The sequence below is a fragment of the Mustelus asterias genome, chromosome 5 (genome assembly GCF_964213995.1).
Source record: "Mustelus asterias chromosome 5, sMusAst1.hap1.1, whole genome shotgun sequence".
In the NCBI taxonomy this organism is placed as follows: domain Eukaryota; kingdom Metazoa; phylum Chordata; class Chondrichthyes; order Carcharhiniformes; family Triakidae; genus Mustelus; species Mustelus asterias.
In genome coordinates, this window is record NC_135805.1 from 10,182,181 (window position 1) to 10,199,888 (window position 17,708).

General features: G+C 47.3%; 1 protein-coding gene across 2 annotated transcripts in view; it reads right to left on the reverse strand.

The window, feature by feature from the left end:
• Window positions 1-17,708, reverse strand: part of cul9 (cullin 9) — a 284,868-nt gene that overhangs the window by 122,980 nt on the left and 144,180 nt on the right. For both annotated transcript variants that reach the window (XM_078212153.1, XM_078212152.1), the window contains exon 21: window positions 9,678-9,799. In XM_078212153.1, coding sequence (XP_078068279.1) covers window positions 9,678-9,799 — 122 coding nt within the window. The remainder of the gene's footprint in view (window positions 1-9,677; window positions 9,800-17,708) is intronic.

Consider the following 17,708-nt stretch of genomic DNA (forward strand, 5'->3'; position numbering starts at 1 on the left):
ATTACCGAGAGTTTGTGGATTATGTTGCCCATGCAGTAGAGAGACATCGCAAAGATGAAAAGAATGCAGACAAACAGCTGAAGGAGGTACAACGTAAACTCCTTCAGGCACAGTTGGAGGAGATCAAAAGCAAGGATAAACTGAAGGCAAAAGAGGATCTCGCACCCAGAAAAATAGCACCAATGATGGTGGAGCAAAAGCCAGAGGAAATACCTGCACTAATCAAAGGGGGGAGCGGAGATGGAGGCCAGCCCGTCATAACCTATAACATTTCTGCCTTCCCACTGTCCATGAACCCAGGAGCCTATGGCCTAAATTATCAAAACCCATACGCCCTGCAAAGTCAGACTGACTGGAATAGAAATGGGAAAGGACAGGGAGGTGGTAGGCCACCCTATCAGAATCAGAGAGGACAGGGACAGGTTAATCATCAGACTCCGAGACAGGGACCACTGCCTGGCCCTTCAGGTGTGTGTTGGGGGTGCGGGGAGGCAGGGCACATAAAAAGGAATTGCCCGCGGAATTTCCCCAGACAGGGAGAAAACCAGCAGCAGACAGGCCAACAACTGATCCAAGGATCGCCAAACAGCATCCCGATGTTTCAAGGGCCGGTAAACCATCAGAATTCCCCATAGGGAGGCCCAGAGAACCCCGAAATGGTAGGACAGCACATACAGATAACAGAAACTGCAGAGCAGGAACCTATAGTTAACGTTAGAGTAGGAGGGATCGAGGTCCCCATGATGATAGACACCGGCGCCACATGTACGTGCATGCAAACGAAGTATGCGGATCACTTACCATTGTCAAACCAGTTTGTAAAAACTGTGGGGTTCTCGGGGAAAGTAACATTAGCTCGAATGACGACGCCGGTGCCTGTTACCATTGGAAATAAGACAACCCATGTACCTATTTTAGTATGTGATAAAACTCCTTTAAATCTATTGGGAAGGGATGCAATCCTAGGTTTAGGACTGAAATTAGAATGCACTGAACAAGGAATTGATTTGATGGGAATGTATCCACTTGAAATACCAGGAAAGGAAGGGGTTAATGTATATTGGTTGGGAGATATAGAGGAACAAGTTAAAAAACAGATATGGGAAGTTTGGGGAAAGCTTATAAACACTTGGGTTCCACAAGCCAAATGGCCAAGAACAGAATTACACAGTACAATGATATTTGATGAAGGGCAGGAACCTGAGATACAGGAGAAATGGGAAAGGGAGGCAGGACGAGAACAGGAAATAAAGTCAGGAAGTATTTTAATCGGACTAGAGGGAGTAGCCCTCACCATTGTTAGGAATGAATGGGTTAACAAATGGTTCTCTGTATCTGGGGCGGAGCCACATGTCACATTGAAAGTGAATCCAGGATACAGATCAAAAGACCTAGGACCAATGGTGTTGAGAGCACAAGATTTAGAATTTGTCCAGACAGACAATGTAGATACTTGGACGTCCAGCAATGGACAAATGACGAAAATAATTTTGGATGTTAAAATGCTTGGGAAACCGAAGCAGATAACAATAGGAGTGCAAATCGAGAAACAGGGACTGGAGTGGAGAGAGAGGTTAGAGCAGGATTTGAACTCCCTCCCGCAGGAGTTGTGGTCCAGACAGGACACGGATGTAGGGAGGGTCAAAAACGCTAATCCAGTTGAAGTCAGATTAAAGATAGGACGTCAGGGGCCGTATAGGCCGCAATACCCAATCAAGACAGAAGCAATTGAAGGAATTAGAGGGACAATTAAGGGATTGATAGAAGCAGGGGTATTAAAAGAAACCCGGAGCAGGTGTAATACACCGCTACTACCAGTGAAAAAGGCGGACGGAGAAAAATGGAGATTGGTGCATGACCTAAGGGCAATTAATGAGGTAGTGGAAGATATGCCAGCAGAGGTTCCAAACCCTTATACCTTGATGACAAATATACCACCTGAATGTAGATGGTTTACTGTAATAGACCTATGTTCGGCATTTTTTAGTGTGCCACTAGCTCAAGAAAGTCAGTATCTCTTTGCATTTACGTACGAGGGGAAACAATACACATACAATAGGATGCCCCAAGGATTTAAACATTCCCCACATGTATTCAATCAGGTGTTGAGAGCAGATTTAGAAGGAATACAGTTGGAAGGAACACTGATACAATATGTGGATGATTTATTATTATGCACAGGAACACAAGAACAGTGCAGGAAGGATAGTTTAAAACTATTGAAAAGACTAGCAGAAGGGGGTCATAAAGTTTCCAGGAAAAAGCTGCAGCTGTGCCAGAAAAAGGTAGAATACTTGGGAAGAGAAATATCAGCAGGACAGAAGGAGATAGCTTCACAGCAAATAGAAGCAGTACTAAAGGTTCCGAAACCACAGACGGTGGGACAAATGATGACATTTTTGGGAATGACAGGATTCAGTTCAGAATGGGTGGAAAGCTATGCCGAAAAAACGCAGGCACTACGAAAGATAATGAAGGAGGCAGGGTGTGACGAATTAAAAGCCAAACTAAAATGGGATAAAGATGCTTCAGACGCATTTGAAAACGTGAAAAGAGAAATGGCACAGGCACCAGCCTTGGCTTTACCGACCTATGACAAGCCCTTTGACTTATTTGTGAGTAACAGAGAAGCCGGATTTGCTACAGCAGTGTTAATGCAGGAAAATTGCAAGGGTAGACGAAGGCAGGCTGTAGCATATTACAGTACCAAGCTAGACGACGTAGCGATGGGATACCCTCCGTGCTATCAAGGTCTGGCAGCAGCTTGGTGGGCGTACGAAAAGGCAGCTACGGTCACAATGGGATATCCGATAAACATACATGTATACCATAAGGTAGCTGAATTGATTGAGCAAGGAAAATTTGTGCTGACACCTGCTAGGATCCATCATTATCGAATGCTAACTACATTTCCAGATATCACGATAATAAAGTGCAACAGAGTAAATCCAGCTGATTACATGCCATTACCTCATGAAGGAGAAGAACATGAATGCTTAAGAGAAGCAAAAACATTTATGAAACTGAGAAAAGGTTTAAGAGCAGAGGGACTAGTGACAGAAGGGAAAAGGATACTGTATGTAGATGGCTCATGTTACAGGGATCACTTAGGAAACCACGCAGGCTATGCCATAGTTGAACAGAAAGGGGAAACACTTGAAGTTATAGAAGCAGAGAAATGTGAACAGCCCTGTTCGGCCCAATTAGCAGAGCTTAAAGCATTGACCAGAGCATGTGAGCTAGCAAACGGGGAAGCGGTGGAAATTTATACTGATTCGGCCTATGCCCACGGGGTCTGCCATCTGTTCGGGGCAATATGGAAGCAAAGGGGATTTATGAAAAGCGGAGGAGGACCAATACAACACGAAGGTCAAATCAGGGCTTTAATAAGGGCCATGATGGGTCCAAGGGAATTAGCCATAATTAAGTGTCAGGCGCATAAAAAGGGAGCAGACAGCATCACACAGGGAAACACCAAAGCCGACAAGGCAGCTAAAGAAGCGTCAGGATGCATTGAGGCTACGATAGCCCCAGTAGAAATAGCAAGGCCGCACCCAGGGCCAGGTACGGGGGATATCGAACCTCAGATCACATTAGAAGATGTAGCACAGTTACAGGAGGAAACCTCTGTAGCTGAAAAGGCAATGTGGAAAGATAGAGGAGCACTACAGGGACAACAGGACAGGATATGGAGAAATGGGGAGGGATTAGTCATAGCACCCACATCATTACTAACCGTACTAATTAGCGAAGCGCATGGAGTGGACCACTGTGCAAGAGGAGAAGTGGCTAGAAAGATCAAGAAGGAAGGATTCTGGTCACCATACCTGCAAAACTCGATTGACTACATACTAAGTCAGTGTGAGGTGTGTGCTCAGAATAACATCAGGAAGGGCATTACTGCCCCAATAGGGCATATACCCATTCCTGAAGGACCATTTAAACATCTATGCATGGACTATGTGGATATGGGAAAGGTGGTGAGGGGGAAAAGATACATGTTAGTGATTATTGATAGATTCAGCAGATGGATAGAAGCAACGCCATCCAAAGATCAAGGATCTGGAACGGTGATTAACTTCCTGTCAAAAGAAATTATCCCAAGATTTGGCATACCCACGCAATTAAGTTCAGACAATGGATCTGCTTTTATAGGAAGGGCACTGAGAGAGACACTCTCGGCACTCCGAATAAAGCAGAAGTTTGGATGCGTATATCACCCTCAATCCCAAGGAATGGTGGAGAGAGCAAACGGGACCCTTAAGGCTAAAATAAGCAAAATTTGCAGTGAAACAGGGAAAAACTGGATAGATGCTCTGCCATTGGCTCTAATGCAGTACAGGAGTCAGGAAAACAGAATCACACATTTGAGCCCACATGAAATGATGACAGGAAGAGTAATGCCGGTACCCAAGATCAGGGGATCAGGAGGTCCTACGCTAGAATGTTTAGATCAAAGCACAAAAGAATATATACAACAATTAACTGTTATACATAGAACTATATTTGAACAGGAAAAAGCCAAGGAGGAGGAGAATCCGGTAACAGAACATCAGATCAAACCTGAAGATCGAGTATACATCAGAAAGTTCCGGAGACGTTGGAACGAACCGAGACGAGAAGGACCGTTTGAAGTCACCAAAGTGTCTCCCACGGCGTTGCAAGTAGAAGGCAGTACACTGTGGTATCACTTAAACCATTGTACCAGAACGGTACCAGGGGTGGGGGAGAGAAGGGAAATTGAAGAAGTACACAGAGTGGATAGAGGTGATAGCGAGGAAGAAATAGAAATACACGGGGAGAATCGTGGGGAGGAGGAACAGAGCCAAGGAAGAACAAAAAGAATAGAGGATGATGAAAGTAGTTCTGTACATGAGCTGGCTGATGATACAAATGCCCAGCCTGAGCCTATTAGTCAAGGTGCCGAGGGAGGTGAGGACAGGGAAGGGGCCCCATTCCCCACCTGGGACTTGGAAACTATTTCCCTTAGGGACTTCCGTGACCCATAGAAAAGGAGAATGGGATACAGAAGACATAAGGGTGCAGAATCAGGAAGATAGAGTATTAAGACGAACAAAACGTGAACGATTAGTGAGCACAAATACTATTTGGGGAAAAGCGCAGAAAAACAAATGGTGGAAATGGGCTGAGTATACAGGTCGGAGAAACAGTGATGGGAAAGAGTGTGTAGTATGTGCATCAGAGAAACCTAACACCCAAGTAACTGATATACCATGGGGATCAGGAGACTGTGGAACCAGGAAACAAAGCTGGAGCTGTAGCAATCGCAACAATAATCATTCTGGGATTGATATTTTGTTGTTTTTTACCCGCCCTGAGATCCTTCCTTACCAGAATGGCAGCGCGGCAGATGGTGACGCGGGTGCTAAGCAGCTCACGCTCAAGAGAAAAAACAGAGGAATGGGAAAATCTTGAGCCGCCCCCGCTGAGTGGATTCACAATGACCTTGGTCGAAGTTGAAACTCGTCACTCTGTAAAATAACTACAATAGTGGAAGATCACCTTGTGGAAACAACAGCACCTTGCTGAAGTCCGCACGAAACCAGGAGAACTTAGTCTGTACACAGGAATCAGTCTTTTTCCCTTCCCTAGACAAGAGTGGGAAGGTTTTTGGCTGATGACTGTCAGGGGCAGGCAATCTGGAGGAGCAACCCAAAAATCAGAACCAGGATAGACAAATTATGATAAAGTTAGAATAGGGACACTGATCCCTGACCAAAATAGTCGGCTCCTCCACATCGCCTGGGAAAAGTGATTAAAATAAAATACAAATGGGATTGAGCAAGGGGATTATTTGAGCTTGATAATTGGGATGAGGCTAGGGAATAGCCTCAAAGGGGGGACTTGTAAGGGAAATTGTACTGGATATTGTATGAGTTTAGTATGAAATTCAGATTCACTTGTAAGGGAAATTGTACTGGATATTGTATGAGTTTAGTATGGAATTCAGATTCACAGGTTTTAGTAAAATGATAAAGTAGATTTAGGTCTTAGTGAAATGATAAAGTAGATTTAGGTGAATAGTGAGATGAGTATGTAACCTAAAGTAACTTTGTGTGACCTAATATAATCAAGTGTAGTCGATATGATCAAAGTGGAGAAACTAGAGAAGTAATATAGCAATCACTAATTAAGGAAAGCAGACAATAGTCACTTAAGAAAACAAGGAAGACTGCTCGGTGGTTCAACTTAATAGTGGACCATAAATCAGCAGAGAGAATGTCTTTTTCTTCTGAATGTCTTTTCTTCTAAACACATTCGGCCTTAGTCTACAAAACCACGATTATTGTACAAACAGAAAAATTCAGATAAGAGCAAGAGTTATAACCACCATGGTTTAAGAGACAACGAGATATAACAGGGAGCGACCGATTGCAAAGAAAACAGATAAAGGGTCAACTAAAACTAATGGTGGCCAAAGAAAGGTCGGGCTGTAGGGTAAGATAACAACCAAGGACAGGCTGTAAAAGGGAGAGGAGGATCTTGAGATATGAGGCTGAAATGTACATAAAAGAGTGTAAGCCCAAGGGCTCTTTGGAGTGTTCCGGACGTTCCCGACTTTATCTCTTGTGCTGAGAAATAAAGTCTATTGCTTGGAAGATCGCTGCTCAGACTCTCTGTTTTAATTGATGTGAATAAATTGTCGTCCTGGGGAACCACGACAAATCCTGATGAAATAGGGCTGCAGCAAATGTCACCAAGTCTCTCCTTGTCGTATCCTGTCTTCTTTGTTCAACATCAGTTTCCAATTCCCACTTTTGTAGCTCCTTTCATAGAAATCATAGAAACCCTACAGTGCAGAAGGCCATTCGGCCCATCGAGTCTGCACCGACCACAATCCCACCCAGGCCCTACCCCCACATATTTACCCGCTAATCCCTTTATTAGAGAGTCACTTTCCTGCTCCCATAGGAGCACTATTGGAACTCATGGTGCACATCACCTTTACAGGAGTGAGTGGCTAAAGACAAAAAGGCGCAACATTTTTTTTGTAACAAGGAATCGTATATTTACAGCACTCATGACCTTTAGTGAAATGCAATTTCTTCCAGCCCATATTGTCTGCCTGATGTAGACATAATGGGCCAAATGGCCTATTTTCAGGGTGCAACGATTTTGTGATTTCATATAGGTGGAATTATTAAACTTCAAGAGGGTAGAAATAGAAATGTTTACCTTCTATTACCACCAAAGTCTGTGGACCAATACACTAATAAAATCACCAGTCAGCACAGTGATTCAGCTATTTGTCTCTCCATGACAGGATGAGGGCCACATTAACCACAAAACATGGCCTTGTGAAAAAAAGCACTGCGGCAATGCTTCACAAACTATTTTCAATCTGACTCAACTGTACCTCACAATCGCCCTCTCATCTACCCGCATCACTCACTCCATCCCTCCCATCCACTCTCATTCCCCACTCATCACTTCATCCTCCCACCCCTCATCCTCCACTCACTCACTCATTCCATCCCCCCATCTACACTCATCCCCCACTCACTCACTCCAACCCCCTCATCCCCCACTCATTCACTCCATCCTCCCATCCCCCTCATCCTCCACTCACTCACTCATTCCAACCCCATCCACACTCATCCCCTACTCACTCACTCCATCCCCCTCATCACCCACTCACTCCAACCCCCTCATCCCACACTCATTCACTCCATCCTCCCATCCCCCTCATCCTCCACTCACTCACTCATTCCAACCCCATCCACACTCATCCCCTACTCACTCACTCCATCCCCCTCATCACCCACTCACTCCAACCCCCTCATCCCACACTCATACACTCCATCCTCCCATCCCCCTCATCCTCCACTCACTCACTCATTCCATCCCCCCATCCACACTCATCCCCCAGTCACTCCATCCTCCCATCCCCCTCATCCTCCACTCACTCACTCATTCCATCCCCCCATCCACACTCATCCCCCACTCACTCCATCCTCCCATCCCCCTCATCCTCCACTCACTCACTCCATCCGCACTCACTCACTCACCCCCCATCCCCCACTCCCTCAACCCCCACTCCCTCAACCCCCCATCCCCCACTCCCTCACCCCCCCATCCCCCACTCCCTCACCCCCCCATCCCCCACTCACTCACCCCCCCATCCCCCACTCACTCACCCCCCCATCCCCCACTCACTCACCCCCCCATCCCCCACTCACTCACCCCCCATCCCCCACTCACTCACCCCCCCATCCCCCACTCACAACCCCCCATCCCCCACTCACTCACCCCCCCATCCCCCACTCACTCACCCCCCCATCCCCCACTCACTCACCCCCCATCCCCCACTCACTCACCCCCCCATCCCCCACTCACTCACCCCCCCATCCCCCACTCACTCACCCCCCCATCCCCCACTCACTCACCCCCCCATCCCCCACTCACTCACCCCCCCATCCCCCACTCACTCACCCCCCCATCCCCCACTCACTCACCCCCCCATCCCCCACTCACTCACCCCCCCCATCCCCCACTCACTCACCCCCCATCCCCCACTCACTCACCCCCCCATCCCCCACTCACACCCCCCCATCCCCCACTCACACCCCCCCCATCCCCCACTCACTCACCCCCCCATCCCCCACTCACTCACCCCCCCATCCCCCACTCACTCACCCCCCCATCCCCCACTCACTCACCCCCCCATCCCCCACTCACTCACCCCCCCATCCCCCACTCACTCACCCCCCCATCCCCCACTCACTCACCCCCCCATCCCCCACTCACTCACCCCCCCATCCCCCACTCACTCACCCCCCCATCCCCCACTCACTCACCCCCCCATCCCCCACTCATTCACCCTCCCATCCCCCACTCATTCACCCTCCCATCCCCCACTCACTCACCCCCCCATCCCCCACTCACTCACCCCCCATCCCTCACTCACTCACCCCCCCCTCACTCACTCACCCCCCCATCCCCCACTCACTCCCCCCCCATCCCCCACTCACTCACCCCCCCATCCCCCACTCACTCACCCCCCCATCCCCCACTCACTCACCCCCCCATCCCCCACTCACTCACCCCCCCATCCCCCACTCACTCACCCCCCCATCCCCCACTCACTCACCCCCCCATCCCCCACTCACTCACCCCCCCATCCCCCACTCACTCACCCCCCCATCCCCCACTCATTCACCCTCCCATCCCCCACTCATTCACTCCCCCATCCCCCACTCACTCACCCCCCCATCCCCCACTCACTCACCCCCCATCCCCCACTCACTCACCCCCCATCCCTCACTCACTCACCCCCCCATCCCCCACTCACTCCCCCCCCATCCCCCACTCACTCACCCCTCCCATCCCCCACTCACTCACCCTCCCATCCCCCACTCATTCACTCCATCCCTCCCATCCCCCACTCACTCACTCCATCCCTCCCGTCCACACTTAGCCCTCAGATGCATCTCCTACATTCCAGCTCATTCCCCTCACTCTCTCACTCACTAGGAGAACAGCGAGTGCAGGAATCCTCTCGGCAGTCCGCACAGACGGCAGACGAAGAGGGAATGGGGCAGAGGGATGGCCCAAGGGCCAGGCGGAGGGTAGTAGAAGAGTTAATAGAGTGGAATTTCACGATCGAATGGTCAGTGTCCTGCCGAACAGTGTAACTTCCCCATCCTTATCCTTACCTGTAGCTGTACTACTCCGTGCCAACACTGTGCTATGCCAGAGATGCTACTGGGCTTGCTCACCAACTGTCCTTTCATAGACCCACAGGTGCCGCCGCTGTCTTTTGATTTGTTTTTGCCATCTGCAAACAACACAATATGTTTACACAACTGTCAATTTCTGCTGAGTGTCATCTCTTATTTTCAAATCCCGTTTTCTGAGAGATTCACCACAAACAAGTTCAAAGCAACAAGACCTTGCCCATTCCATGCCAACCGAGTGAGTTACATTCAATCCCTTACAGCACAGCCTGGTTTTCCCTGCTCACTTACTCAGGTATACCTGATAACCAGCAATATTCATAGAGCTCTGGGAGCTGGGACATCCTGAAATCAGACCCACAAGCTTGCAGACCCACAAAGGGGGAGCAAAAAACTCACTCGAAATTCAATGAACAGAACTCAAGGAGAAGAGGTTTATCAGAAGTAATCAAGCCAGGGGAGCGGTGACATGCTGCATAATGAGCTTGCACATTAGTTATGTAACTGGTGCAAAATCACAGAATTGTTACAGCACAGGAGACTGCCATTCAGCCCATCGTGTTCACACCGGCTCTCCAAATGAGCAATTCACCGAGTGAGTTTTTACCTTCTGCAGCAACCCTTCATATAGCAATGCCTTCTGAAAATTTAAGTACAGTAAATCCACCGGTTCCCCTTTACCCGCATCCAATAAGTTGGTTAAACATGGTTTCCCTTTCACAAAACCATATTGACTTTGCCTGATTACCTCGAGCTTATCCAAGTGCCGTTACAGCTTCTTAAATTAAAGCTAGCATTTTTCACACAACAGATGGAAAGCTAACTGGCCTGTAGTTTGCTGCTTTCAAACTTACTCTCTTTTGGAATAATGGAGTTACATTTACTATCTTCCAATCTAATGAAACCTTCCCCTAACCTAGGGAGCTTGGCAAAATTAACCCAGTTAGTTCAATTCAGTTCACAACTCAACCACACTTAGTCCAGAATTCTCCAATCTCACACACCAAAACTTCATTCACAGCAGCATCCCGGGAATCCCGGCAGTGGGCTGACAAGGTCAGAGAATTCCGGATCATTCAATTTTTTTGGAGCCTGGGAAGATTCTCACTGAATTCTCCCACACTTAGAAATGTGTTTGGAATGGGGACCTAAAAACATTAGCAATGCCAGTTTCTCAGAGATTGGGGCACCCTTTTTAAAGGGCACCTTGATCTCCGACAACCATGAACACACACCCTCCACCCCACCACTCAGCGGCTAAGACCCCTAACTGCCAAATAAGCAACAACCCACTATGAGGCCACCAAAGACCCCTCCCCCCTTTAGGAGCCCCCCCCTCCCTCTTTCAGGCACCTTCCCCATGCCCACCACTTTGGCACTGCCAACCTGCCACCCTCACAACATCAGGGTGTTAGGGAGCAGTGACAGGGCACAACCCAGCCATTTCCCCAACTACAAAGGAGTGTCAATAGTCTCCGAGCCCGCAGTGTGGCCGTCTGTTTGTGGAGGCCAGCAGTGATTGGCTCCAGGCTCCCGCTGCCACCACAGCATAGAGAATTGAAGGAGCCAGTAGAATCTGGCTCCAAACCCACCCTGCATATTTAAATGATTATTCAGACTCTCGCTGGGCATGAACCAGATTACGTTGGGGTACAGGAACTGGGAGAATCCCAAAAAGGGGTTCCAGCCAGCACTAACTGTGTTATAGCCGCTCCCTCATGATTCTCTGGCCCCAGTGCGTTTTGCGCATGAGTGTGCAGGGCTGGAGAACCATGATCACTATCTTTAACCTTTCTAGTTGACCAGGGATGATGGGTCCTTCACTTAAGACTTCTCTTACTCAAAGAACAAAGAAAATTACAGCACAGGAACAGGCCCTTCGGCACTCCAAGCCTGCACTGACCATGCTGCCCGACTTAACAAAAGCCCTTTACCCTTCCGGGGACCATATCCCTCTATTTCCATCTTATTCATGTATTTGTCAAGATGCCCCATAAAAGTCACTATCGTATCTGCTTCCACTACCTCCCCCGGCAACGAGTTCCAGGCACCCACCACCCTCTGTGTAAAAAATCTGCCTCGTACACCTCCTTTAAACCTTGCCCCTCGCACCTTAAACCTGTACCTCCTAGTAATTGACTCTTCCAGGGAGCCTTCAATGTTTGTCACTCTATTGACCTATCCCTTAACTTAATTTGCCAGTTCACTTCAGCCAGCTCATCTTTCACGCTCTCATAATTGCCCTGATTTAAGTTTAAAATATTAGCCTCCAACCTACTCCTCTTTCCCACAAGCATCCGGAACAAGGTAGATGAACTTGGGGCGTGGATTGGAACTTGGGACTACGATGTTGTGGCCATTACGGAGACGTGGGTTGAACAAGGACAGGAATGGTTGTTGGACGTTCCGGGGTATAGATGTTTCAGTAAGTGTAGGGAAGCTGGTAAAAGAGGTGGAGGAGTAGCATTGTTAATCAAGGATAGTTTAACGGCTGCGGAAAGGCACTTCGAGGGGGATCTGCACACTGAGGTAATATGGGCTGAAGTTAGAAATAGGAAAGGAGCGGTCACGTTGTTAGGAGTTTACTATAGGCCCCCAAATAGTAATAGAGATGTGGAGGAAGAAATTGCTAAGCAGATTATGGATATGTGTGGGGGTCACAGGGTAGTTGTCATGGGGGACTTTAACTTTCCAAATATTGATTGGAACCTTTGTAGGTCAAATAGTTCGGATGGGGCAGTTTTTGTGCAGTGTGTGCAGGAGGGTTTCCTGACACAATATGTGGAAAGGCCGGCAAGAGGTGAGGCCACATTGGATTTGGTACTGGGAAATGAACCGGGCCAAGTGTTAGATTTGGTTGTGGGAGAGCACTTTGGAGATAGTGACCACAATTCGGTCTCTTTTGTTATTGCAATGGAGAGGGATAGGGCTGTACGGCAGGGCAAGGTTTACAATTGGGGGAGAGGTAATTATGATGCGATTAGGCAAGAATTAGGGGGCATAAGTTGGGAACAGAAACTGTCAGGGAAAGGCACTAATGAAAAGTGGAACTATTTCAAGGAACAAATACTGGGTGTTCTTGATAGGTATGTCCCTGTCAGGCAGGGAGGAAATGGCCGAGTGAGGGAACCATGGTTCACGAAAGAGGTGGAATGTCTTGTGAAAAGGAAGAGGGAAGCTTACGTAGGGATGAGGAAACAAGGTTCAGATGGCCCGATTGAGGGTTACAAGTTAGCAAGGAATGAGCTGAAAAAGGGGCTTAGGAGAGCTAGGAGGGGACATGAGAAGTCCTTGGCGGGTCGGATCAAGGAAAACCCCAAGGCTTTTTACTCTTATGTGAGGAATAAAAGAATGACCAGGGTGAGGTTAGGGCCGGTCAAGGACAGTAGTGGGAACTTGTGTATGGAGTCAGTAGAGATAGGCGAGGTGATGAATGAATACTTTTCTTCAGTGTTCACCAAGGAGAGGGGCCATGTTTTTCAGGAAGAGAAGGTGTTACAGGCTAATAGGCTGGAGGAAATAGATGTTCGGAGGGAGGATGTCCTGGCAGTTTTGAATAAACTGAAGGTCGATAAGTCCCCTGGGCCTGATGAAATGTATCCTAGGATTCTTTGGGAGGCAAGGGATGAGATTGCAGAGCCTTTGGCTTTGATCTTTGGGTCCTCACTGTCCACGGGGATGGTGCCAGAGGACTGGAGAGTGGCGAATGTTGTTCCTCTGTTTAAGAAAGGGAATAGAAATGACCCTGGTAATTATAGACCGGTTAGTCTTACTTCGGTGGTTGGTAAATTGATGGAAAAGGTCCTTAGGGATGGGATTTACAACCATTTAGAAAGATGCGGATTAATCTGGGATAGTCAGCACGGATTCATGAAGGGCAAGTCGTGCCTCACAAATTTGATTGAATCTTTTGAGGAGGTAACTAAGTGTGTTGATGAAGGTAGGGCAGTTGATGTCATATACATGGATTTTAGTAAGGCGTTTGATAAGGTCCCCCATGGTCGGCTTATGATGAAAGTAAGGAGGTGTGGGATAGAGGGAAAGTTGGCCAATTGGATAGGTAACTGGCGATCTGATCGAAGACAGAGGGTGGTGGTCGATGGAAAATTCTCGGACTGGAGGCAGGTTGCTAGCGGAGTGCCACAGGGATCAGTGCTTGGTCCTCTGCTCTTTGTGATTTTTATTAATGACTTAGAGGAGGGGGCTGAAGGGTGGATCAGTAAATTTGCTGATGACACCAAGATTGGTGGAGTAGTGGATGAGGTGGAGGGGTGTTGTAGGCTGCAAAGAGACATAGATAGGATGCAAAGCTGGGCTGAAAAATGGCAAATGGAGTTTAACCCTGATAAATGTGAGGTGATTCATTTTGGTAGGACTAATTTAAATGTGGATTACAGGGTCAAAGGTAGGGTTCTGAAGACTGTGGAGGAACAGAGAGATCTTGGGGTCCATATCCACAGATCTCTAAAGGTTGCCACTCAAGTGGATAGAGCTGTGAAGAAGGCCTATAGTGTGTTAGCTTTTATTAACAGGGGGTTGGAGTTTAAGAGCCGTGGGGTTATGCTGCAACTGTACAGGACCTTGGTGAGACCACATTTGGAATATTGTGTGCAGTTCTGGTCACCTCACTATAAGAAGGATGTGGAAGCGTTGGAAAGAGTGCAGAGGAGATTTACCAGGATGCTGCCTGGTTTGGAGGGTAGGTCTTATGAGGAAAGGTTGAGGGAGCTAGGGCTGTTCTCTCTGGAGCGGAGGAGGCTGAGGGGAGACTTAATAGAGGTTTATAAAATGATGAAGGGGATAGATAGAGTGAACGTTCAAAGACTATTTCCTCGGGTGGATGGAGCTATTACAAGGGGGCATAACTATCGGGTTCGTGGTGTGAGATATAGGAAGGATATCAGAGGTAGGTTCTTTACGCAGAGAGTCTTTGGGGTGTGGAATGGACTGCCTGCAGTGATGGTGGAGTCAAGACACTTTAGGAACATTTAAGCGGTTATTCGATAGGCACATGGAGCACACCAGGATGATAGGGAGTGGGATAGCTTGATCTTGGTTTCAGATAAAGCTCGGCACAACATCGTGGGCCGAAGGGCCTGTTCTGTGCTGTACTGTTCTATGTTCTATGAATGTAAATTTCAATCATATTACTATCACTGCTACCTAGGGACACCGTCACGATAAATTCATTAACTTTTCCCATCTCATTACACATTGCCAGGTTTAGTATAGTCTGCTCTTTAGTTGGCTCCAGAACATGCTGTTCCAAAAACATACAACTCCTCAATGAAGTTACCTTTGCCCATATGACCATTCCAATCTATATGTAGATTAAAATCTTCCATGATTATCACTATGCTTTTCTGACAAGCGCCAATTATTTCTTCCTTCATGCTCCACCCTACCATTTGGTTACTATCAGGGGGCCTGTACATGACTCCCACAAGTGACTTCTTGCCTTTACCATTTCTCATCGCTACCTAAACTGGTTTGATTAGTAAGTTTGCAGACAACACAAAAGTTGGTGGATTTGCAGATAGCAATGAGGACCATCAGAAAATACAGCAGGATATAGATCGGCTGGAGGCTTGGGCAGAGTTTAATCCGGACAAATGTGAGATAATGCATTTTGGTAGGTCTAATATAGAGAGGAAATATACAGTAAATGGCAGAACCTTTAAGAGTATTGATAGGCAGAGGGATCTGGGTGTACAGGTACATGTGTCAATAAAAGTGGCAATGCAGGTGGAGAAGATAGTCAAGAAGGCACACGGCATGCTTGCCTTCATCAGCCGGGGCATTAAGTTTAAAAATTGGCATGTCATGATGCAGATTTATAGAACCTTAGTTAGGCCGCACTTGGAATATAGTGCTCAATTTTGGTTGCCGCACTACCAGAAGGATGTGGAGGCTTTGGAGAGGGTACAGAAAAGATTTACCAAGATGTTGCCTGGCATGGAGGGCATTAGCTGTGAGGAGAGGTTGGAGAAACTTGCTTTGTTCTCACTGGAACGACAGAGGTTGAGGGGCGACCTGATAGAAGTCTACAAGATTATGAGGGGCATGAACAGAGTGGATAGTCAGAAGCTTTTTCCCAGGGTGGAAGAATCAATTAGTCGGGGGGCATTGGTTTAAGGTGCAAGGGGCAAGTTTTAAAGGAGATGTACGAGACAGATGTTTTACACAGAGTGTAGTGGGTGCCTGGAACTCGCTGCCGGGGGAGGTAGTGGAAGCGGACACGGTAGTGACTTTGAAGGGGCACTTTGACAAATACATGAATAGGATGGGAATAGAGGGATGTGGTCCCCGGAAGGGTAGGGGGCTTTAGTTCAGTCGGGCAGCATAGTCGGTGCAGGCTTGGAGGGCCGAAGGGCCTGCTCCTGTGCTGTAATTTTCTTTGTTTTAAACCATTGGCACATCTTGATTTCCTGAACATAAGTCATTGTGCTCTGTTGTGCTAACACCATTAACTAACAGAGCCACTTCTCCACCTTTTCCTCGCTTCCTATACTTCCTAAATATCCTGTACCCTTCAATATTCGGTCTCTATCCATGTCCATGCTGTATAATAGCTATCAAATCATACTTATTTATTTCTATGTGCGTTCTCAGTTTCTCTACTTTGATTTGAATGCTTCATGCATTCAGATACAGATCTTTTAGTTTTCGCCTTTAATTCTTTTTATAACCTTTAGTCTCATCGGTTGATTTTACTGTTAAGTTTGTGTACTCTATTCCTTCCTGTCATCGTCTGCTTTTCATTTCCCATAATAATACCTTTCTCTTTTGCCTCTGCTCTTTGATTAACCATGTCTTCCCAAATTTGATCTCTTCCCCCACTATTTAGTTTGGGTGGCACAGTGGTTAGTACTGCTGCCTCAGTGCCACGGACCTGGATTCAATTCCCGGCTTGGATCAGTGTGTGGAGTCTGCACATTCTCCCCATGTCTGCGTGGGTTTCCTCCAAGTGCTCCGGTTTCCTCCCACAGTCCAAAAGATGTGCTGGTTAGCTGCATTGGCCATGCTAAATTATCCTTCAGTGTACCCGAACAGGCACCGGAGTGTGGTGACTAGGGGATTTTCACAGTAAATTAATTACAGTGTTTAAAGTCCTCTCCACTTCCCCAGTTATGCGGCTCACACTGGGATCAGTCCCAGCATGGTTCAGGTGTAGGCCGTCCCAACAGTACAGATCACTTTCCCCAGTACTGCTGCCAGTGTCCCATGAACCAGAACCCACTTCTCCCACACTCGTCTTTGAGCCACATATTCATCTCTCGAATCTGATTTGTCCTATGCCAATTTGCATATGGCTCAGATAATCATAGAATCATAGAGGTTTACAGCATGGAAACAGGCCCTTCGGTCCAACTTGTCCATGCCGCCCTTTTTTTTAAAAAACCCCTAAACTAATCCCAATTGCCCGCATTTGGCCCATATCCCTCTATACCCATCGTACCCATCTAACTATCTAAATGCTTTTTAAAAGATAAAATTGTACCCGCCTCTACTACTACCTCTGGCAGCTTGTTCCAGACACTCACCACCCTCTGTGTGAAAAAATTGCCCCTCTGGACACCCCTCTCACCTTAAAGCTATGCCCTCTAGTTTTAGACCCTCCTACCTTTGGGAAAAGATATTGACTATCTACCTTGTCTATGCCCCTCATTATTTTATAGACCTCTATAAGATCACCCCTCAGCCTCCTATGCTCCAGAGAAAAAAGTCCCAGTCTATTCAGCCTCTCCTTATAACTCAATCCATCAAGTCCCGGTAGCATCCTAGTAAATCTTTTCTGCACTCTTTCTAGTTTAATAATATCTTTTCTATAATAGGGTGACCAGAATTGCACACAGTATTCCAAGTGTGGCCATACCAATGTCTTGTACAACTTTAACAAGACGTCCCAACTCCTGTATTCAATGTTCTGACCAATGAAACCAAGCATGTCCACCTGTGACTTCACTTTCAAGGAGCTATGAACATGTACCCCTAGATCTCTCTGTTCTG